Source organism: Hemitrygon akajei, chromosome 19 (genome assembly GCF_048418815.1).
Source record: "Hemitrygon akajei chromosome 19, sHemAka1.3, whole genome shotgun sequence".
Lineage (NCBI taxonomy): Eukaryota > Metazoa > Chordata > Chondrichthyes > Myliobatiformes > Dasyatidae > Hemitrygon > Hemitrygon akajei.
The window spans coordinates 1,008,191-1,032,950 of record NC_133142.1 but is presented as its reverse complement, the minus strand read 5'-3'; the positions used below and the strand labels follow the sequence as shown (position 1 = coordinate 1,032,950).

At 42.3% G+C, this 24,760-nt stretch overlaps 1 protein-coding gene across 1 annotated transcript in view; it reads right to left on the bottom strand.

Moving 5' to 3' along the window:
- The window catches only part of LOC140741684 (cytochrome b-c1 complex subunit 1, mitochondrial-like), a 63,830-nt gene that overhangs the window by 28,412 nt on the left and 10,658 nt on the right, over nucleotides 1-24,760 (bottom strand). Inside the window, exons 3-7 of the mRNA XM_073071962.1 lie at nucleotides 22,056-22,142; nucleotides 14,257-14,386; nucleotides 13,478-13,676; nucleotides 2,983-3,062; nucleotides 1,157-1,272 (exon numbers count right to left, since the gene is read on the bottom strand). Of these exons, the coding sequence (XP_072928063.1) occupies nucleotides 1,157-1,272; nucleotides 2,983-3,062; nucleotides 13,478-13,676; nucleotides 14,257-14,386; nucleotides 22,056-22,142 (612 nt within the window). The remainder of the gene's footprint in view (nucleotides 1-1,156; nucleotides 1,273-2,982; nucleotides 3,063-13,477; nucleotides 13,677-14,256; nucleotides 14,387-22,055; nucleotides 22,143-24,760) is intronic.

Sequence of the window (24,760 nt, the reverse complement as noted above, 5' to 3'; positions counted from 1 at the left end):
TATCCTGCCACAGCACTGCTGTAATATTTTCTCTGACAAGCAATGCAACATCTCCCCCTCTTGTCCCTCCGATTCTATCACACCTGAAGCAACAAAATCCAGGAATATTTAGTTGCCAATCACACCCCTCCTGCAACCATGTTTCACTGATAGCTACAACATCATATTTCCAGGTATCAATCCATGATCTAAGCTCATCCACCTTTCTTACAATGTTCCTAGCATTAAAATAGATGCACTTAAGAAACTCTCCACCTCTTAATCCCTGTTTATCCCTAATGGTGTAAACAACTTTATCATCTTTTTCTTCCTTCTCCCCTACATCTTCGGTCTGAGTGCTCCCCTTCTCTGTCACCTGCCTATCCTCCCTCACACACCAGCTTTCTCTATTTGTGAACTAAGCTCCTCTCTCCCAGTCTCTTCAATTTGATTCCCACCCCCCAACCATTCCAGGACAACTTTGCCATTTCCAGGAGATCAACTTCCTACAGAACCCAGCACACAGCCTCTCTACACTGGTCTGAATTCCACTGACTCATTCCAACACCTCCTGACCCTGTCACCACACGAGGACCTCTGCACCAACGATTAGGCAGGCCCCACATTAGGGACCAATGGATCCAATGTTGCTTTTGGTTCTATTTGGTAATTCCATCCAAATTTGGCAATCCTTAAATAATTTCACTCACCACCCCATCCCATTGCAACTGACCAGTCGCCTGCCTCAGACAAGAGAAAATCTGCAGATGCTGCCTGGCCCACTGAGTTTCTCCAGAATTTTGTGAGTCATCTACCTACTCCTTGACAGTGATCAGCTGGGACTCTCATGACTAAACACCACACAATGGAGGAAAGGAGCTGCGAAACACCACACAACCTTGGGGCACTGCAGTCTGATAGACCAGGATTCCTGGTCTTCATTGGCTGATCTGGTGTCCTTCCCGGGGGGGGTGGAGGTTTTAACGCATGAGCTCAGCTCTTGCCTTCTCCACACACTGATCAGTTTTGCCCCTTTCTCCAACCTGGCTCTTTCAGAGAAGCTGATGAATGCAGGGGCAGACCATTATGTCTGAGACTGCCCACCCTGTATGTGACACAGATGTAAACGACAGAGTGAGTAGACGGTCACCAAATAACAGCAATTAACAGCACTGACCTGGCTGCCAGTGAAGCGACATGGAGACAACACTGGGACCACATCCTCTTCGTACTTGCAGGAAATCCCTCCGAGATGTTGGCGAGCCAGTCCCACCAGCTCATCATGGTGAACACCTGAGGGGTCAGAAGGTTAATCTGCACCATCTACACCTCGAATATCACACTTCACCAAGACACAGACATCATCTCCAAAACCATCAAACCATCCATCACCAGTGACCACACTGCACAATCTCACTTCACTGAGACACAGACATCATCTCCAAAACCACCCAACACCAGTGACCACACTGCACAATCTCACTAGTGAGGCACAGACATCATCTCCAAATCCATCCAGCACCAGTACACATTTAAATATGAAATCCCACTACCCAGACTATTTGGCCCATCTCATCAGTACTAACTCATCAAACGAGCACTCCAATTAGTTCAACAGGTCTATCTGTTCTCCAGCTTGCTCTCACAGCCCTCTCACACACTGATTCTGCATCACATCTCAGAGGGACAACATACAAAATAGGCTCTTGGACAGGCAGCTGCCAGAATACTGGAAAATCCTTGTTCTAACAGCAATTGTAGGGATAAACCTCACAAACATTGGTGAGTTTAAACTTGGTGGTGGAACTTTTGGAAAGAATATCCAGGGAAAAAATAGACAGTCACTTGGAGATGTGAGTTAATTAGAGAAAATCAGCTGATAAAGTACAAGTTAATGGGAGGAATGGTACTCTATGAAAAAGCCACATCAACAGATTTTACTCAGGAGTGCCACTCAGGAAAGAAAAGGTTTGTAGTATGTGGATGGAAAATTGTCTGAGACAGGAAATAAAGAGAAAGATTGTTACTCAGACCGGAGGAAGGGTGTAGAAAGTGCCCCCAAAGGAGGAGGGGTCAGGGCCTGGGGACAGAGCATGACAGAGTCTAGGAAATAACAAGGGAAGTAAGTGGAAGGGACATGGAATATGCCTCTAGTGGCTGATTCAATTGCAACATGACAAAGGAACTGGATTGATGAGGTCGCTCGGTAACATAAGACACCAAGACACAGGAGAAGAACTAGGTCATTTAGCTCATTGAGTCTGCTCTGCCATTCCATCATGGCTGATTTATTATCCTTCTCAATCCCATTTGGCAGGCTGCAATCATCACGAGAAGTTGAAGTTGGAATGGTGGGGCAGATTTGATGGGCTGAATGGCTAATTCTGCTCCTAAGTCTTATGGCCTTCTCCTCTGTAATCTTTGATGACCTTACTAATCAGGGGCCTATCAAACTCTAATTATATCCAAAGTCTTCCCCACAGCCATTTGTGGCAACCAATTTCACAGATTTACCACTCTCTGGCTAAAGAAATACCTCCTCATCTCCGTTCGGACATCCCTCTATTCTGAGGCTGTGCCCTCTGGTCCTAGATTCCCCCACTATAGGGAACATCTTCTCCAATTCCATGCTTGTCAGTATTTGGTAGGTGGTTGTGACCTCAATGATGGGGGGAGGGGGTGAATGGGTAGTTGGTTGCCATTTCACACTGCTGGTTCAGACTCACCACTCCTACTGCTGTAACTGTCAAAGACCCTGCTTCTTTTCTCCACTGACCCTCTCCTTGTGTACTCCAGTCACTGGAAACAGGATATCCTCAATCAACTGTGCCCCTTCACGGATTTCAAACACCTTCTTCAGATCCCTACCAACCCAGCCCTGCTCCCACTCTTGCTCCCTAAGACTGACAAGCCTTGCCCCTGAGATCGCTGTACTCTCTCCTAGACCTTGACTTCTTCTCAGAGTGCACCCAGGCCCCCAGGGACTATGGGATCAGTACTCACCTCCTGATGCTGCCAAAACTATCCGGGGTGCCTTGTAATGAGTAGCCATGAACTCAGCAAGATCACTACCATTCAGAGCCCTAAGCAGCAACAAGACAGAGGTTAGTTCAAAGAGGAATGATGCCTGCTTTAGAAGAATAGTTAAAAGCAGTTTGCTAATATAGTAAGCACACTATACCAATGACACAGAGCAGACCTGACTGATAAGTACCCAGACACACACACACAGGCGCAAGCACACATAGATACATTAGGTGTGCGCGGGTACACAGGTACATCAAATACACAGGTACACATACAGACACATCACACACACACAAGAACTCAAGGGCTGTAGTTGGAATAATCTGAGTTTTTCTTACATCTGACTGGGTCGGTGACATAGTAGAAACACACATACAGCACGTGAACAGACCATTACAAATCAAAGCGTCAACGCTGACCGCGATTCCTCTCTATATGAACCCTATCGGCTTCACCTTTTCCTACCCATGCACCTAACCAAACAATGTAGTTGTATCTGTCTCCACCACCTTCTCTGGTAGCTCATTCCATGCATTCACCATTGCGTGTGTGGAATATCTTGAGTTCGTTACCCCTTTAGATTGCTCCTCTCTAAACTCACCTACGCAAGAAAAAAAACATCAATCTTGTAATTAGATAAATCTCTGAGTGTCCTACACTATCCATCACGCCAGGCAACATCCTGAGTATGGCATCCAGTGATATACCCAGTACTTCGAGTACAGTCTAACAAAGCCTAAACCAATAAAGGCAGGCGTTGCAAATGCCTTTTTCACTGCTCTACCCACCTGTGTCACCATTCTCTATACATCAACTCCTGAGAATCCTGCCATTTACTGTACACTTTCCTCTTGTATTTGACCTCCCAACTTGTAGCATAGTGGTCACCAACCTTTTTAAGCCCAAGATCCCCTACCTCAGCCTTAGTGAAAGGCAAGCTCGACCCTAAATTGGTTAGTCACACGCATGTGCACTAGGCAGAAAAGACCAGAAGTACAACCCCGCAACCCGGAAGTAGAAATAATGTATGACACCAGGGGTCACCAACCTTTTTTGCACCGCTGACAATTGACAATAATCTTGTTAACCAGCTGACGGGGGGGGGGGGGGTGGATTTAATCACGACCGGAATACAGAGATACTCGAAGGAGGTTCCTTATGTCCAGTCTATTCCGCAATTTATTTTACGTGGCTATCAGCACCTGCTTCTGTCCTGCTTGCTCACGTTTTTTCCGCTGAAAATACTCAAGTGGGTTTGTCTTTAAGTGCAGGGTGCTTGGACTCAGGATACCAAAGCAGTTTTGAGGGCTTCATTGCCTCATTAGACAGCTTCCGGGCCCGAACTCCAGCCTCCCGCCACCCACCGCCTTAGCCAGGTGCGGCTGGTCGTGGTAGGGTGAGAGGACAAGGTAAGGGCTGGAGGTCCCCGTGTCAGGGTTGCAGTCCAGAGAGAGCGACCGACTGACCAAGCGAGGAGTGCGACAGGGTCCACGCCTGCCCCCCCTTATAGGATCTATTGGCCGAAAAAAGTTTGGCTCGAGGGATGACTTTCAGTAGATGGCAGTGAGGTAGCTGCTCTGCTATTTGCCAAACCCTGAGCACAAATTAGGTTGTCTGTGAATATTTTAGCACCGGGTTCTCCACAAACATTCGGTGTGGTAAACAGGTTTAGAGCTGGTACCCATCTGTTTGGGCTCCAGGCCAGTACCAACAGCACTTCCCACCGGCCGCGCGAGGCGACTGGTTACCTGAGGCAAATCAGTGATCCCTGGCTCAAGGGTAACACTGCGGTTAGGCGACTGATGACCTCACGTGCGTTCAAGTTTAAAAGTGGGCGTGACAGGGAATGAGGAAAGGTGCAGCTGACTCATATCATTTCCTTGTGGCCCAGTGGTTGGGGACCACTATAGTAGTGTGTAGTGCATGGCGGGGGAGCTACACACATGCGCAGAAAGAACGGAACTAAAACCCCGCGACCCGGAAACAATCTCTCAACAGTATTTATGTATTTATTTTTCTTTTTTTTCAGGATCTACTGAGAAAGTCTCAAAGATCGACCAGTCGATCACGATCAACGGGTTGGCGACCACTAGTGTAGCAGCTCAAACTTGTCCAGATTAAACTCCATCTGCCATATTGCTGTCCACATTTCCAACTGATCTATATCCTTTTTTTAAAATATTATTTATTTATTGAATTTTAGAGATTACAAAGAATAAATGTGATAAAATAGTAAGAAAAATGATATTAACCCTCCCCCCTTAACCCTTATCTAAAGAAAGAGAAAAAAAGAAAGAAAGAAAAGAGAAGAAAGATTGCCTGGATATCGGAGGATCCCCACATGCTCCATGGAGTTCAAAATAATTTTGATATTTATTTTCACTTTCCCCAATTACTATAATTTTAATCTTCAAAGGACCTATGTATCTAATCCTATCTTTTGTAAGTATGGTGACCAAGTTTTCAAAAATATCTCATATTCATTTCTTAAATTATACGTAATTTTTTCAAGTGAAATACAACTATGTATTTCATTATTCCAACGATCCATAGTTAAATTTAAATCAGATTTCCAAGTAACTGCGATAACTTTTTTGGCTACTGCCAAAGCAATTTTTATAAATTTTTTCTGATACTTATTCAATTTAAATTTCGTTATTGTCCCTTCAATGTCTCCTAATAAAAATAATAATGGACTATGTGGGAGTTGTACTCCAATAATTTGTTCCAATAAAAGTCTTAAATTAATCCAAAATGGTTGAATTTTAGAACAAGACCAAGTAAAATGTAAAAAAGTACCAATTTCTTGTTTACATCAAAAACATTGGTCAGACATATTTGAATTTAATCTATTTATTTTCTGTGGTGTTATATATAATTGATGTAAAAAATTATATTGTATTAATCTAAGTCGAACATTTATTGTATTTCTCATACTATTAGAACATAATCTTGACCAATTTTTTCCATCAATTTTAACATTCAGATCAGATTCCCATTTTTGTCTTGATTTATGAATTCCTAATTTAATTGTCTGCTTTTGAATCAAATTATACATACAAGATGTAAATTTTTTAATTTTTCCTTTCTGAATTAATATTTCTATTTCATTAGGTTTTGGCATCAACATTGTTTGTCCCAGCTTTTCTCGTAAATAGGCTTTTAATTGAAAATAACAGAAAAGAGTGTTATTTGATATTTGATATTTATTTTTTAATTGATCAAACGACATCAATGTACCTCCTTCAAAACAGTCACCTATATATTTAATCCCCTTTTGAAACCAATTATGTAAAAGTTTATTATCCATTGTGAAAGGAATAAGCCTATTTTGAATTAAAGTCCTTTTTGCTAATAAAGATTTCTTTATCTCATCGTCCATATTTACCTTATTCCATAAACCAATCAAATGTCTTAATATAGGAGATTCTTTTTTTTCCCATATCCATTTGGATTCCCATTTATATATAAAATCTTCTGGTATATTTTCTCCTATCTTATCTAATTCTATTCCAATCCATGCCGGTTTTTCTTCATCAAAAAAAGACGCAATAAATCTAAGTTGATTTGCTTTATAATAATTCTTAAAGTTCGGAAGTTGTAACCCTCCTAAATCAAATTTACATGTCAATTTTTCCAATGATATTCTTGACATCTTTCCTTTCCAAAGAAATTTCCTTACATATTTATTCAGTTCTTGAAAAAACTTCTGAGGTAATTGTATTGGTAAAGTTTGAAATAAATATTGCAATCTAGGAAATATATTCATTTTTACAACATTAACTCTACCTATTAATGTTATTGGTAACATCATCCATTTATCAAGATCCTCTTTTTTTTAATAATGGCAAATAATTTTGTTTATATAAATTTTTTACATCATTATTAACTCTAATACCTAAATATTTTATCCCATTTATTGACCATCAAAATTGAGTTGCTAATCGACATTGATTATAATTTCCTTTGTTAAGAGGTAAAATTTCACTTTTATCCCAATTTACTTTATAATCCGATACTTCCCCATATTCTTCCAATCTAAAAGATAATCTTTGCAAAGATTGCAATGGGTTTGTTAAGTAAATCAAAACATCATCAGCAAATAAGTTAATCTTATATTCTTCTTGATTAACTCTAAAGCCCCCAATATCTGAATCTGTTCTAATTAATTCAGCTAATGGTTCTATTGTCAATACAAATAAAGCAGGTGATAAAGGGCAACCTTGTCTAGTTGACCTCGTTAAACAAAATGCTGTTGAAATCTGACCATTTGTAACTACTTCAGCTTGAGGATTAGTATTTAAAATTTTAATCCATTGTATAAAAGATTTTCCAAATTCATATTTTTCCAATACCTTAAATTAAAAATCCCATTCCAATCTATCAAATGCTTTTTGCATCCAAAGCAACTGCCACACTCATTTCCTCTCTTTTTTGTGCCAAATGAATTATACTAATTAACCGGGTTATATTATCCATTGATTGTCTATTTTTAATAAAACCTGTTTGGTCCATATGTATTAATTTTGGTAAATATTTAGATATTCTATTAGACAAAATTTTTGCTATTATTTTATAATCTGTATTCAACAAAGAAATAGGCCTATAAGATGCTGGTTTTAAAGAATCTCTATCTTTTTTTGGCAGTAGTTATGATCGCTGTTAAAAAAGATTGTTGGAGTTTATGCATTCTTTCCACCTGATATATTAATTCCATAAAAGGAGGAATTAATAAATCTTTAAATTTTTTATAAAACTCAGGAGGAAAACCATCTTCTCCTGGAGATTTATTACTCTGAAGTGATCCTAAAGCTTCTTCAACCTCTTTTAATGTAAAGGGCAATCTAATCCTTTCTGTTCTTCCAAATTTAATTTTGGAAGGGTTATTTGTGATAAAAATTTATCCATCTCAGCAATCTTATTTTTTGATTCTGATTGATATAGTTCAGTGTAAAATTTTTTTTAAAGTTTCATTAATTTCTAAAGGCTTATAAGTAACCTTATTTACACTTGATCTAATTGCATTTATTGTTTTAGAAACCTGTTCTGATTTCAACTGCCAAGCAAGAATTTTATGTGATCTTTCACCTAATTCATAATATTTCTGTTTAGTTCTCATAATTACTTTTTCTGTACGATATGTCTGGAGTGTATTATATTGTAGTTTTTTGTTAACAAGTTGTCTTCGTTTTTCTTCTGTCATGTATCTTTGAGATTCTTTTTCTAACTTTATAATATCTTTTTCCAACTGATCTATTTCTGCTGCATATTCCTTCTTAATTTTAGATGTATAACTTATAATCTGACCCCTTAAATATGCTTTCATCGCTTCCCATAATACAATTTTATCCTCTACTGAATGTAAATTTGTATCCAAAAAAAATTGAATGTTTTTTCATAAAATCACAAAAATCTTGACGTTTTAATAGAATTGAATTAAATCTCCATCTATAAATCGATTCCTCCTTATCCATCATTATCATTGTCATTATCAAGGGAGAATGATCTGACAGTATTCTTGCTTTATATTCCACACTTTTCACTCTATCTTGAATATTTTTTGATAGTAAAAAAAAATCAATTCTTGAGTAAGTTTTATGTCTATTTGAATAAAATGAATAATCTCTCTCTCTTGGATTCATTTTTCTCCATATATCAATCAGGTTTAAATCTTTCATTAATGATAAAGTTAATTTTGTTACTTTTGATTTTGTAGCAACTTTAGTTGACCTATCCAAAACTGGATCCAAACAAAAATTAAAATCTCCACCTGTTAATATTCTATCATGTGCATCAGCCAATTTCAAAAAAACTTCTTGTATAAATTTTACATCATTTTCATTTGGTGCATAAATATTCATAAAAGTCCATAATTTTGAAAAAATTTGACAATGTATAATTACATATCTCCCCCCAGAATCAATTATTACATTTTGTATTTTAATTGGTAAAGATTTATTAACCAAAATTGCAACTCCTCTCGATTTTGAATTAAATGAAGCTGCAATAACATTTCCAACCCAATCTCTCTTTAATTTCTTATGTTCTGTTTCTGCTAAATGCGTTTCTTGTAAAAAAGCTATATCTCCTTTCATTTTCTTAATATATGTTAAAACTCTTTTTCTTTTCACAGGCCCATTAATTCCATTAACATTAAAACTTAATAAATTAAGCAAATTAGTCATTCATAATACCTTGGGAACTCTTTAAAATTCTCCATGTTGCTATGAGTCTCTCCCCAACCATCCAGGCAAAAAAGAAGAAAAATATAAAAAAGATAACTAATATATAAGAAAAAAAACGAAATACCCCCCCACTAATGTTGCGAATAAAAAGAACACAACATTACCCCCCCCCCCCCATTTTACGGGTCATGGCAGTCGCTATGATTGTACATGTGAAACTCGCAGCCATCGATCAGGAGCTCCTCCAGCTCCCCCGCAAAAAGGAAAAATATATATATATATATTAATGAAGAAAAAAAAGAAAATAATTAGTATCTCTACTCCCAATTAATTCTCCTCGACTATTTTTTCTTTATAAATGTCCATCAAGTCCAACCTTATTTCAATCTTCATCATTAGTCCATTTCATTTCTATAATTCTTTAGTCCTTTTCATGAACATCAGGTAGTTCTTGTACAAATTTCTCCGCTTTCCGGTAGTCAACAAAAAAACTTCTTTCTCCATTTTCCAGAAAAATTATCAATTTTGCTGGGTAGCTCAATAAAAATTTATAACCCTTTTCCCATAAAGATTTTTTCACTGGATTAAATTATTTCCACCTCTTCAGAAGATCGTAACTTATGTCTGGATTAAAAAAAACTCTTTTCCCTTCTATTATCAATGGCCCTTTTCTCTCTTTAGCACCCTGAGTAGCTGCCTTCAAGATCATTTCTTTATCTTGATACCTTAAGCATTTTATCAAAATTGATCTTGGATTTTGATCTTGTTGAGATCTTGGTCTTAAAGCTCTATGTGCTCTTTCAATTTCAATTACTTGACTTCCTTCTTTCATTTCCAAAATTTTCGGAATCCAATCTTGAAAGAATTTTATTGGATTTTCTCCCTCTGTACCTTCCATAAGACCAACAATTTTAATATTATTTCGTCTACTAGAGTTCTCAAGCGCATCCATTTTTTCAAACATCCGTTTTCTTTCTGCTGTCCAGACAAGATTATCATTTTCTATTTTTTCTATTTTTTCAGTATTTTCTTCCACTTTTACTTCCATCTCTTTAACTTCCTTCTCCATCTTCTTTTGTTTTTCCACCACATTATCAAGTGTATTCTGTATCCTTTTTATATCTGTTCTTATAGCTTTTAATTCATTCGTCATATATATCAGGATATCTTTTATGTCTCCTTTAATCTCTTTCTTCTTTTCCTCTTCCTCTTCCTCCGAATTTCCCAAACAGTCTGTTTCTACTTCCGATCCAGATCCACTTTCTCTTCCAGCCGTAGTTGGGATTTGTAGTTTTGTTGATATCTTTTCATACATACTTTCGCGCATGCATTCCTTCCGTTTCTTCTTAGAGACCGCCGACATTGCTGCAACTTCCCCTCATCATCAGAAGTGCCATGCACTTCGCTGGGAGGAGATCTAACTTGAGTCCAATGCTTCGCCGAAACAGTTAGGCCTTTTTCCCCACCGATTTGCAGAGTCTTCGAAGTAGTAGCTTTCTTCTGTTTCAATTTAGGAGCCATATCAAAAGATAATCCCGAGTTGCTTATAAATAGTTTCTAATAGATATTTGTTAACTCTTCTTCATTTAAACCCTATATCATTACTTTTTACCAGGGAGCTGGATTTCCAACGTCTCGACCGTACGTCATCACGTGACGCCCCCTGATCTATATCCTTTGACAACCTATCTCACTAACCAAAGCTCCACAAACTTTCACGTCACCGGCAAACCTTCCATCAAAATTTTCATCCAAATCATTCATATATATCGTAAACAACAAAACTCCCAGCTCAGATCCCTGCAGAATACCACTGGTCAGAGACCTCCAGTAAGAGAAACACCCCTCTGTCACTGGCTTGTCCATGACCAAGACAATTTTGAATCCAATTTATCAGGTCTTCATGCATCCATATACATGCAGTCTTTTGGGCCAGGAACCATGTCAAGCACTTTACCAATGTCAACATGCACAATATCCCTGCTCTCCCGTCAATCGTCACTGCCACTTCCTCATTGAGTTTGAGAAACAGGATGCCCCACAGAGTCACACAACACAACTGTCTTCAGTTTCAGTTATCTGAAACTGCATTAAACATGAAACAATTTGCAGGGACAGTGACTTCAGGAAGTGAGGATGTCTGTTAGCTTTTAGCCAACTGCTGAGCAGAGACGTCATTAACTATAGGTGACCTGGTCACCTAGAATAGTTCATCACAGTTTGCAAATCTACTGCTGAGCAGAGACATCGTTAACAATAGGTTAACTGGTCACATAAGAAATAGGAGCAGGAGTAGGCCATCTGGCCCATTGAGCCTGCCCGTCATTCAATTAGATCGCGGCTGATCTGTCTATAGACTCAGCTACATCTACCTGCCTTTTCCCCATAACCCTTACTTGCCCTATGTAAAAATCTATCTAACTGTATCTTAAATATATTTATTGAAGAAGCCTCAACTGCTTCCCTGGGCAGAGAATTTTACAGATACACCACTCTCTGGGAAAAACAGTTTCTCCTCATCTCCATCCTAAATCTTCTCCCCTGAATCTTGAGGCAATGTCCCCTAGTTCTAGACTCACCTACCAATGGAAACAACTTTCCTACTTCTATCTTATCTATCCCTTTCAAAATTTTGATTGTTTCTATAAGATCCCGCTCATTATTCTGAATTCCAGAGAGTATAGTCCTAGGCAACTCAATCTCTCCTAATAGGTTAACCCCTTTCATCCCTGGAATGAACCTGGTGAACCTCCTCTGCACTGCCTCCAAAGCCAGTATATCCTTCCTCAAGTATGGAGACCAGAACTGCACACAGTACTTGGAGCGACGGAGGATGAGGGGAGACCTGATAGAAGTGTTTAAGATGTTGAGAGGCATTGTTCGTGTGGATAGTCAGAGGCTTTTTCCCAGGGCTGAAATGGTTGCCACAAGAGGACACAGGTTTAAGGTGCTGAGCAGTAGGTACAGAGGAGATGTCGGGGTAAGTTTTTTACTCAGAGAATGGTGAGTGCATGGAATGGGCTGCCGGCAAAGGTGGTGGAGGCAGATATGATAGGGTCTTTCAAGAGACTTTTGGATAGTTTCATGGAGCTTAGAAAAATAAAGGACTATAGGTAAGCCTAGTAATTTCTATGGTAGGGACATGCTTGGCACAACCTTGTGGGCCGAAGGACCTGTATTATACTGTAGGTTTTCTATGTTTCTACTCCAGGTGCGGTCTCCCAGTACCCTGTACAGTTGCAGCATGACCTCCCTGCTCTTGAATTCAATCCCTCTATCAGTGAAGGCCAATATTCCATTTGCCTTCTTAATAACCTGTTGCACCTGCAAGCCAACTTACTACAATTCATGCACAAGCACTCCCAAGTCTCTTTGCACAACAGCATGCTGCAATCTTTCACCATTTAAATAATAATCTGCTCTTCTATTATTCCCATCAAAGTGGATGATCTCACATTTACCAACATTATATTCCATTTGCCAGACCTTGGCCCACTCACTTAACCTATCTATATCCCTCTGCAGACTCTCCACATCCTCTGTACAATTTCGTTTTCCATTTAGTTTAGTGTCATCAGCAAATTTTGCTACGCTACACTCAGTCCCCTCTTCCAAATCATCAATGTCACCTACAGTAATACACCAGTTTGCAAATCAGCTAAACATTATTAAAGTTACAACACATGGAACAGTATAGGCCCTTTGGTCCATGATGTCATCCAAACCTTATAATCTACTCTAAGATCAATCTAACCCTTCCTTCTACATACAGTCATCTATATTTTTTGTCATCTAATTGCCTATCTAAGATTCACTTAAATGTCTCTAATGTATCTGCCTCCACTATCACCTCGGCAGTGCGTCCCACACACCCAGTATTTTCAGTGTAAAAAAAAAACTAACTCCAACATCCTCCCTATACTTCCCTTTAATCACCTAAAATAATGCCCCTACATATTAGCCACTTCAACTCTGAGAAAGAGACTCTGGCTGTCCATTCGACCTATGCCTCTGATCATCATGAACACCTCTACTAAGTCACAACCCATCCTCCTTTGCTCCAAAGATACAACCCCAAGCTCACTTAACCAATTCTCACAAGACAATAATACCCGAAACATGACAGACCATAGTATGGAGGCTCGTAAGCTGCTCCGTACACATCTGCCCTTTACATCTGTGATAATGGTTCTAGCTCAATGCATTTTGTAATGATCTAATCTGCATGATCACTACAAGTGACATTAATACGACAATTCCAATTCCCTATCCATGCAAGAGCTTACTTGATGTTCTTGGTGGGTCCCACCACAGTGTGTGCAAGCGGAGTTCCCTGGAACGCAGTGGTATGAAGGTAATCGAACATGACCTCCTCCAGGCAGCTCTCCATCTCCTGCAGCTCCTGCAAGATTAACTTGCGGCTCGACTCAATGTCAGCATCTGAGAACGATCTATTCTGAATCAGGTCACCCAGAAGTTCCACAGCTACAAAAGGCCAGAGCAACATTTCAACAAGGAACGGGCATCAGTTCAGCACAATGGGCAGAGATGCTAACGTACAGTGTAACTGGTAATGGCAACAGTAACCAGGGCAAATTATAACCAGATAACAGCAAAAGTAACCAGGTAACAACAACAGTAACTAGGGCAGAGTGTAACCGGGTAACTGTGAAGGTAACCAGGGCAGAATGTAACCGGGTAATCGCAACAGTAACCAGGGCACAGAGTTTAACCGGGTAATGGTGATGATAACCAGGGCAGAGTTTAACCAGGTAATGGAGATGGTAAACAGAGCAGAGTGTAACCGGGTAACAGTGATGGTAACCAGGGCACAGAGTGTCACCAGGGAATGGTGACAGCAATCAGGCAAGAGGATAACGTATAGACTGTTCACCCTGTAATGGGGTTTATAATGAACAGTGAGGCAGTGATGGGATTTATAATAAATATTTACCCTGACTGTTGGACAAAAGAAATGAAGATCATATGTATTGTACCTACCCAAATCTCAGATATGATTTTGAAGGAAATATACAACTCAGAATAAACTGTAAGTGCCCAATACCTGTTGGCAGCTCTGTGGACAGAGCCTTCACATAATAAGCAGTCTGCTCTCGAGAGGTGTAGGCGCTCAGGTGAGCACCTCTCCTGGCTACTTCCTGCTCCAGGGCCATCTGTGAATGTTTCTTGGTCCCCTGAACACAACAACATTCAACATTTCAATTACGCATGTGCGAGCAAAAACAACTGAGTTTCCATGACTCCGAATATTCACAGCTACCATGTGCAGTTCTACATCCAGTCTGTGCAGTGTGAGGGCAGTATCACAAAGGGTAACTGGGATGTTGGAAACTGTTCTGCAGAGAATAGGAGGGTTATATCATCTAAGGGTTTCATCCAGTCGTTTACTGTGAGGGCAGTGTCACGTTGGGTAATTGTACAGTAGAGTTATGTTAGGTCTTTGTACTGTGGGGACAGTCTCATGTTGCGTCATTGTAGTGCGAGTGCAGTGTCACATTGGGTCACTGTAGATTAGGATCACATTGGGTGCACCGCCACCTGATGTGCGCGTCGGACCCAGGTCTCGGGAGACTACACGGGAGAGGGTCCCACACAATGTCTCACAGGGTTTCCCACCAAGCTATTCCGCAACACTCTAAAGCTCTTTTTGTATGGGCTGCTTGTGCACACCTATCACTTCCTTGCATTCGTCTGCCAACCTAACTCGTCTTAGTGGTCCGTGTTACCTTCTGGAAGCACAGGAGGTCCCAGTGAAGTCTCTTCGCAAGGGTGCTTCCCCTGTACTTTGGGGACTTGGGGTGGAAGTCATTGCATTTGGCAGTACTGTACAATAGATTCTTGAGCACCCCATCCAGCTGCCCATTCTGTGGGCAGGAGCAGTCAGTGTACCACACATTTACAGAATGTGAGAGGTTGCAGCCGCTTCTTGAGTTTCTCAGAGTGCTGCTGCTGAGGTTCTGGCTGTACTTTAGTCCCATGATCTTCACCTATAGGCATTCAGTTCAGAAGGGCGTGAGGAGGATCTACTGGTGGCTCGATCCTGGGCCTGGCCAAGATGGCCATTCACGGGTCTAGGCGGCAGAAGGTGGAGGGTACTGGGTCGAATGCCTGCCCTTTTTCCAAGGATACGTCCATACCCGCCACGCAATTGTGGTGGGTACTTTGGGGGATTTACCTGAGCAGTGGTCCCATAGTGGTATTGACTGTTTTATAGACTGTAGTAACCATATAGCAATTTGAGTATAGCTACTGTCTTGTAAATATTGATTGTGTACCTTTGTGTATATGTGTTATAAATAAACTCTTATAGTTTTGATATAAAAAAATTGAAGCGTGAGAAGTGTCATGTTAGGTCATTGTAGAGTAGGGTCATGTTGGGGCATGGTAGAGCAGGGTCACAATGGGTCATTGTAAGGTAGAATCATGTTGGGTGATTATAGTGTAAGGACTGAATTACGTTGGGTCATTTTATGCAAACAGTATCACATTGCGTAATTGTATAGTTGGATCACAAGTCATTGTAGAGTAGGGTCCATTTTATCTATGCCTTTCAGAATTTTAAACATTTCTCTAAGATCGCCTCTCATTTTCCTAAGCTGCAAGGTATACTCAGTCTGGCCAACCTCTCCCTATAACATGTCCTCTAGTCCTGGCAACATCCTCATAAATCCCTTCTGCACTCTTTCCAGTATAACTGTGTCAGTACTCCAAATACAGCCTCATCAACAGTCATTGCCCCTCAACCATCAGGTTCTTGAAACAGCATGGATAACTTCACTTGCTCCAACAATGAACTAACTCCACGACTTATGGACTCAGTTTCCAGGACTTGACAACTCATGTTCTCAACGTTATTTATTATTTATTCATTTATTATTATTTGCTATCACTTTTTATATTTGCAGTTTGTCTTCTTTTGCACATTGGTAGTTTGTCAGTCTCCATTTGTGTGTAGTTTCTCATTTATTCTATTGTGTTTCTTTGTATCTACTGTGAATGCCTGCAAGAAAGTTAATCTCAGGTTGACTTATACAGTTGCAAGTAAAAGTTTTGAACCCATTGCAATTACCTGGTTTTCTGCATTAATTACTCATAAAATGTGGTGTGATCTTTATCCAAGTCACAATAATAGACAATCTGCCTAAACTAGTAACACAAAACAATTCCACTTTTCATATCTTTATTGAACACAATAATTATTCACAGTCATGTGGGAAAAAAACGTGAACGAATCCTTGAATTTAATATCTGATAGAACCGCCTTTAGCAGCAATAACCTCCCCCAATTGTTTCCTGTAGCTGCTAATCAGACTTGCACAACAGTGAGGAGGAATTTTAGACCATTCTTCCATACAAAACTGTTTCAGTTCATCAATATTACTGGGATACCTTGCATACCTTGGACCTACCTGGAGAGTACCTGAGGAGGAAGGTAAAGCTGCGCAAGCGCTGGTGATGTCAGCGGCGAGCGCGAGCTTTAAAAAGCGACCCACTTTCAGGAGCGGGCAGCGGAGTGCGCAGGAGCAGAGTGCTGGGCTTTGGCTCAGCAGGCTTCGGCGCAAGTGGACTTCGACAAGAAGCCTGTTTTTCATTTATTCCGACTAATCTAGGATCAGGCAATGGGGGAGACAGTTAGAGCAGTGGTGTGCTCCGTATGCAGTATGTGGGAGGTCAGGGTCAACACAGTTGTTCCTGATGACCACACCTGCAATAGGTGCATCCAGCTGCAGCTCCTATCAGACCGAGTTAGGGAATTGGAGCAGGAGCTGGATGAACTATGGATCATTCGGGAGGCAGAGGCAGAGATAGATAAGAGTTATCGGGAGGCAGTCACACCGAAAAGACAGGAGGTAGGCAAATGAGTGACAGTCAAGAGAGGCAGGGGGAACAGACAGAGAGAGAAGAGCACCCCTGTGGCCGTTCCCATCAAAAATAAGTATACCGTTTTGGATACTGTTGGTGGGGATGACCTACCAGGAACAAGCTGCAGTGGTCCTGTCTCTGGCACTGAGGTTGGACCCTTGACTAGGAAGGGGAGGAGGGAAGAGAAGAGAGCGGTATTGATAGGGGATTCTATAGTCAGGGGGGCGGACAGGAGATTTTGTGGGGAAGATCGGGAGTCTCGGATGGTACGTTGCTTCCCTGGTGCCGGGGTCTGAAACATCTCAGATTGGGTGCAGGTTATTCTCGAGAGGGAGGACAAGAATCCAGATGTTGTGGTCCATGTAGGGACCAATGACGTGGGTAGGATGAGTGAGGGGGTCCTGAGTAGGGAGTTAGGTGCGAAGCTGAAGAGCAGGACCGCCAGGGTAACAATCTCAGGATTGCTACCTGTGCCACGTGCGAGTGAGGCAAGGAACAGAAGGATTATAAAGATTAATACGTGGCTGAGAGGATGGTGCAGGAGGGAGGGCTTCAGTTTTGTAGATAATTGGGCTTTGTTCCAGGGAAGGTGGGATCTGTTCCGAAGGGACGGTTTACACCTGAACTGGAGCGGTACTAATATTCTTGCAGGGAAGTTTGCTAGTGCTTCTTGGGGGGGCTTAAACTAAATTTGCGGGGGGCGGGGATCCAGAATGTGAGAGAGGATAGCGAGAGGAAGAACAAAAGACAGGCGGGGACTACACGGTTCCGGAATATTAAGTGTGTAGTAGAGGAAGGTGGGGCGGAACAAGTGATAAGGAGGACTCATGTACAGAGGGATGGTCTGACAGAACATGGAGTTAAATGTGTTGAAAGAATAAGTAAATTTAGGAAGGACAACAAAATTCTAGGGGCGTATAGCCCAATGGGAGTTCAGGGAGCTGGGTTAAGCACAATGGGCAGCGATTCAAACAGAGAGAGGAGAAATGGGCTAAAAATCCTATATCTGAATGCACGAAGTGTCAGAAATAAGGCGGATGAGCTTGAAGCTCAGGTGCGAATGGGTAACTATGATGTTGTTGGGATAACGGAGACACGGCTGCAGGGAGATCAGACCTGGGAAATGAATGTACAAGGGTATACGTGCTATCGTAGGGACAGAAATGTGGGCAGAGGGGGTGGGGTGGCCCTGTTGGTGAGGAATGAGATTCAGTCCTTTGCAAGGGGGGACATAGGGTCAGGAGAAGTAGAGTCTGTGTGGATAGAACTGAGGAACAGTAAGGGCAAAAGGACCCAAATGGGTGTTGTCTACAGGCCACCAAACAGTAGCATGGATATTGGGTGCAAGTTGAATAGGGAGTTAACATTGGCATGTGGCAAAGGTAATGTCGCAGTAGTTATGGGGGATTTCAACATGCAGGTGAACTGGGAGAATCAGGTTGGTGCTGGACCCCAGGATAGGGAGTTTGTAGAGTGCCTACGGGATGCATTCTTGGAACAGCTTGTACGAGAGCCGACCAGGGACAAGACTATTCTGGATTTAGTGTTATGTAATGAACAGGATTTGATAAGCGATCTTGCAGTAAAGGAGCCATTAGGAGGTAGTGATCACAATATGATAAGCTTTTATCTGCAATTTGAGAAGGATAAGGGCAGCTCGGAGGTGTCAGTGTTGCAGATGAACAGGGGAAACTATGGAGCCATGAGGGAGGAGCTGGCCAAAGTTGACTGGACGGATAGCCTAGCAGAAAAGACAGTGGAACAGCAATGGCAGGTATTCTTGGGAATAATGCACAAGGTGCAAAATCAGTTCATCCCCCAGAGAAGGAAGGATTCAAAGGGGGGAAAGGGGCCACAGTGGTTGACAAAGGAAATCAGAGATTGCATAGCATTACAAAAAAAGGAAATATGACAGAGCTAAGGTGAGTGGGAGGACAGATGATTGGGAAGTGTTTAAGGAACAACAGAACTTAACTAAAAAGACAATACGGGGAGAAAAAATGAGGTACGAACGCAAGCTAGCCAGGAATATAAAGGAAGATAGCAAAAGCTTTTTTAGGTATGTGAAGAGAAAGAAGATAGTTAAGAACAACGTTGGGCCCTTGAAGAATGAATTGGGTGAAACTGTTATGGGAAACAGAGAAATGGCAGAAGAATTTAATGAGTACTTTAGATCTGTTTTCACTAAGGAAGACACAAGCAATCTCCCAGATGTATGGATGGGCCAAGGACATAGGGTAACAGAGGAAATGAAACAGATTGACATTCGGAAGGAAACGGTGATGGGAAGACTGATGGGACTGAAGGCTGACAAATCCCCAGGTCCAGGTGGTCTGCACCCTAGGGTACTAAAGGAGGTGGCCCTGGAAATTGCGGATGCATTGGTAATCATTGGAGAATTCAGGGTGACTTGGATAGGCTGGGTGAGTGGGCAGATACTTGGCAGATGGTGTTTAATGTGAATAAGTGTGAGGTTATCCACTTTGGGAGTAAGAACAGGAAGGCAGATTATTATCTGAATGGTGTAGAGTTGGGTAAGGGAAAATACAAAGAGATCTCGGAGTCCTTGTTCATCAGTCACTGAAGGTGAATGAGCAAGTGCAGCAGGCAGTGAAGAAGGCTAATGGAATGTTGGCCTTTATTACAAAGGGAATTGAGTACAAGAGCAAGGAAATCCTCTTGCATTTGTACAGAGCCCTGGTGAGACCACACCTGGAGTATTGTGTACAGTTTTGGTCTCCAGGGTTAAGGAAGGACATCCTGGCTGTAGAGGAAGTGCAGCGTAGATTCACGAGGTTAATTCCTGGGATATCTGGACTGTCTTACGCAGAGAGGTTAGAGAGACTGGGCTTGTACACGCTGGAATTAAGGAGATTAAGAGGGGATCTGATTGAAACATATAAGATTATTAAGGGATTGGACAAGATAGAGGCAGGAAATATGTTCCAGATGCTGGGAGAGTCCAGTACCAGAGGGCATGGTTTGAGAATAAGGGGTAGGTCATTTAGGACAGAGTTAAGGAAAAACTTCTTCTCCCAGAGAGTTGTGGGGGTCTGGAATGCACTGCCTCGGAAGGTAGTGGAGGCCAATTCTCTGGATGCTTTCAAGAAGGAGCTAGATAGGTATCTTATGGATAGGGGAATCAAGGGATATGGGGACAAGGCAGGAACCGGGTATTGATAGTAATTGATCAGCCATGATCTCAAAATGGCGGTGCAGGCTCAAAGGGCCGAATGGTCTACTTCTGCACTTATTGTCTATAACAGCCCTCTTCTGGTCTTGCCACAGTGTCTCTATTGGGTTAAGAAAGCACGAATTTTCTTCTTTTTAAACCATTCTGTGGTTGATTTACTCATGTTTCAGGTCATTGTTTTGTTCCAACTTCTATTAACCAAAGTTCAAAGTAATTTTTTTTCAGGTGATAGACCACTATTCTAACATTCTCCTGTAAAACGGCCATGCTTCACAGTTGGGCTGATGTTTTGGTTTTGGTGTGCAGTGCTTTTATCCCTCCAAAATAAGTGTGCATTTCTGCCAAAAAGTTCAACTTTTGTCTCATCTGTCAACAGATGATTGTAGAACATCCAGGTAGTCTCTTGCAAACTTAAGATGTACAGCAATTTTTTTTTTTTGGAGAGCAGTGGTTTCCTCCATGGTGTCCTTTGATGAACACCATTCCTGTTTTTCTCATAGTGGACACTTGAACAGTGACTTTAGCAAGTTCTAGGGATTCCTGCAGGTTCTTTGCTGTTACCCTTGGGTTTCATTTCCCCATCTCCTTCTACATTGTACTTTCTACTCTTGGTGTCATTTTTGCAGGACGTCCACTTCTAGGGAGAGTAGCAACAGTACTGAGTTTCCTCCATTTGTACACAATTTCTCTTACCATGGACTGATGAACAGTTAGGTCTTTAGAAATGCTTTTGTAGCCTTTTCCAGGTTGGATAGATTTTTGCATAGTAGGTGAATTATGGGTTATCGGGGAAAAAGCAGTTTGGTGGAGATGAGTCCATGGCCAGTTCAGCCATGATCTTATTGAATGACGGAGTAGGTTCAACGGGTCAGATGGCCTACTCCTGCTCCTATTTCTTATGTTCTAGTTTCATGCAACTCCACAATTCTTCTTTTTAGGTCCTCTGAAAGTTGTTTTGATCAAGGCATGATGCACATATACATATTTTTCTTAACAGTTGGCTCTATCAGTATACTGACTGCATGTCTTTTTTTAAAGGGCAGGGTACCTCTTCTACCCACACTTCCAATCTCTTCTCATTGTTGGAATACCTGACTCCAAATAGTCTTTGTAAAAGGCATTACCCTAGAGTTCACATTTTTTTAATCTTGAGTGTGATTGTTTAAATGGTGTACTCAGTATTGACAAGAAGTAATACAATTGTTTGTGTGTTGTTAGTTTAGGCAAATTGTCTTTGTCTGTCATTGTGACTTAGATTCTGAGTAATTAATATATAAAACCAGGTAACTGCAAAGGGTTCACAACTTTTTCTAGCAACTGTACGTACTTTGATAATAAATTTACTTCAAGCATTGTGTACAATTGCAATATAATGTTGCAGCTCCTGTACTGTGTCCTGATGTGGAGGGAACCTGGTGGTGGTGGTGAAGTGCCCATACCTATGATGCTTTGTCCTTCTCAACCATCGCTGTCACAGATTGGGAGGAGACAGGCCACAATTAGTTTTATATGATCTAAATTGTTAAGTTACTGGCCATGGGAGGTGGGCAGGAAGATGGAGAGAGGGAGTTTTAGGGATCAGTCAACTGGACTGCCATGATGGTGTTGAATTTATTGAGTTGTTGAAGCCGCACTCCTCCAAGCAAGGGGAGACATTCCAACAAGCTCCTAACTTTCCTTGGTTTAAGGACTAGGCTGAGGCCAAACACCCTAAGGAAAGTGCGCCCCATGGTTCAGCAGCTCTATGACCCCGGCATCCGGCGGAGCAGCTCAGGGATGTCACCTACCTTCAAAATCAAGTGCTGGAGGAAGTTTGTGACTCCGTTATTTTTCTCGTTCTCATAGCGGCTCCCGTGATCCACCCAAACTCCGACCTGCAGGAGCAAGGAGAGGGGATAAGAGTGGAGCTGAGGGAGGGGGTGAGAGCGTGGCTGAGGGAAGGGGGTGTGGGAGTGCAGCCAAGGGAGGGAGAAGAATAGGGCAAGGGAAGGGATTGCGAGTGGGGCAAAGGAGAGGACAGTGGCATGGTAGGGGGGAAGTGTGGGGGCAGTGAAAGGGAGAAGGGTGCTGCGGCAATGGGGGAGACAGAGGAACGTGGGGAAGATGTGCAGTGGGGAGAAATGGGGAAGAGTGGTGGTGGTGGTGAAGGGGAAAGGGGGGCGAAGGGGGAGAGACAGAGGAAGAGGAGTCAATGGGGGAGACAGAGGAAGGGGGTCAATCAGAGAGAGAGGGGAAGGGGAGCAATGGGTGAGACTGAGAAAGGGGCGACGGGGAGACTGAGGAAGGGTGATGGGGGAAACAGAAGGGGGTTGGTGGGGGGATGATGGAGGTGACAAGGGGATGGAGGGGAGAGGGTGGTTGGATGCAACAAAGGGGAAGGTATGAAGGCATGGGCAAAGGAGGGTTTGAGGGCAGGTGCAAAGGACTGAACAATCAGCATCAGGGGTGAGTGAAAAAAAACTACCTTTTAACCAGGATGGCAAACAAGATTTCAAAGGCAGTTTCGTGGCAGTTTATCTGAGTTGAGGAGTGACCAATCAACATAAGGGATTCATTGGCAAGGCCCTATAACAATAACAAGTACCAGTGGAGCAGCCATTCCTTTGAGTGTATCAGTGTTTAGAGCGGCATTGGTTCATCAGGCTTAGACGAGGTAAAGAATCTGGTAAGTTTCTCCCTTTCTGTTGTTAATTGTTCATTCCTCATCTGTTAGGGCAGTGTTTTGTACTGTGTGTGGGAGGTGGGAAGTCTGAGAGACCATCAGTCTCCCATATAAACACATCTGCACCAAGTGCACCACAAAACCATAGAACACTACAGCACAGTACAGGCCCTTCAGCCCTCCATGTTGTGCCGACCCATATAATCCTTAAAAATAAGTACTAAACCCACACTACCCCATAACCCTCTATTTTTCTTTTATCCATGTACATGTCCAAGAGGCTCTTAAATACCCCTGATGTTTTAGCCTCCACCACCATCCCTGGCAAGTCATTCCAGGCACTCACAACCCTCTGTGTAAAAAACTTACCCTTGATGTCTCCCCTAAACTTCCCTCCCTTAATTTTGTACATATGCCCTCTGGTGTTTGCTATTGGTGCCCTGGGAAACAGGTACTGACTATCCACCCTATCTATGCCTCTCATAATCTTGTAGACCTCTATCAAGTCCCCTCTCATTCTTCTACGCTCCAAAGAGAAAAGTCCCAGCTCTGCTAACCTTGCTTCATATGACTTGTTCTCCAAACCAGGCAACATCCTGGTAAACACGAGGAAATCTGCAGATGCTGGAAATTCAAACAACACACACAAAACACTGGTGGAACACAGCAGGCCAGGCAGCATCTATAAGGAGAAGCACTGTCGAAATTTTGGGCCAAGACCCTTCGTCAGGACTAACTGAAGAGAAAGATACTAAGAGATTTGAAAGTAGTGGGGGGAGGGGGAAATGCGAAATGATAAGACAAGACCAGAGGGGGTGGGATGAAGCTAAGAGCTGGAAAGGTGATTGGCGAAAGTGATACACAGCTGGACAAGGGAAAGGATCATGGGACGGGAGGCCTCGGGAGAAAGAAAGGGGGAGGGGGGAGCACCAGAGGGAGATGGAGAACAGGCAGAATGATGGGCAGAGAGAGAGAAAAAAACAAACAACTAAATATGTCAGGGATGGGGTAAGAAGGGGAGGAGGGGCATTAACGGAAGTTAGAGAAGTCAATGTTCATGCCATCAGTTTGGAGGCTACCCAGCCAGTATAAAAGGTGTTGTTCCTCCAACCTGAGTGTGGCTTCATCTTGACAGTAGAGGCCATGGATAGATATATCAGAATGGGAATGGCACATGGAATTAAAATGTGTGGCCACTGGGAGATCCTGCTTTCTCTGGCGGACTGAGCGTAGGTGTTCAGCGAAACGGTCTCCCAGTCTGCGTCGGGTCTCACCAATATATAAAAGACCACACCGGGAGCACCGGACGCAGTATACCACACCAGCCGACTCAGAGGTGAAGTGTCGCCTCACCTGGAAGGACTGTCTGGGGCCCTGAATGGTGGTGAGGGAGGAAGTGTAAGGGGGCCCCCTCTTTCTGCTTTCCGCAGGGATCACTCCCTACGCAACTCCCTTGTCCACTCGTCCCCCTCATCCCTTCTCACCGGTCTCCCTCCTGGCACTTATCCTTGTAAGCGGAACAAGTGCTACACCTGCCCTTACACTTCCTCCCTCAGGAGGAACTAGTGCAGGAACCAGAGGTTTGGATTTATGGATCATTGGAATCTCTTCTAGGGAAGGTATGACTTGTACAGAAGGGATGGGTTACATCTGAACCCAAGGGGGTCCAATATTCTCGCGGGCAGGTTGGCTAGTTTTGTTCGGGTGGGTTTAAACTAATTTGGCAGAGGGATGGGATCCAGAGTGATAGTGCTGAAGATGAAGTTGTTGGTTTACAAACAGAGGCAATGTGCAGCGTGACTCCTAGTAAGAAGCTGATGATAGGGCAAA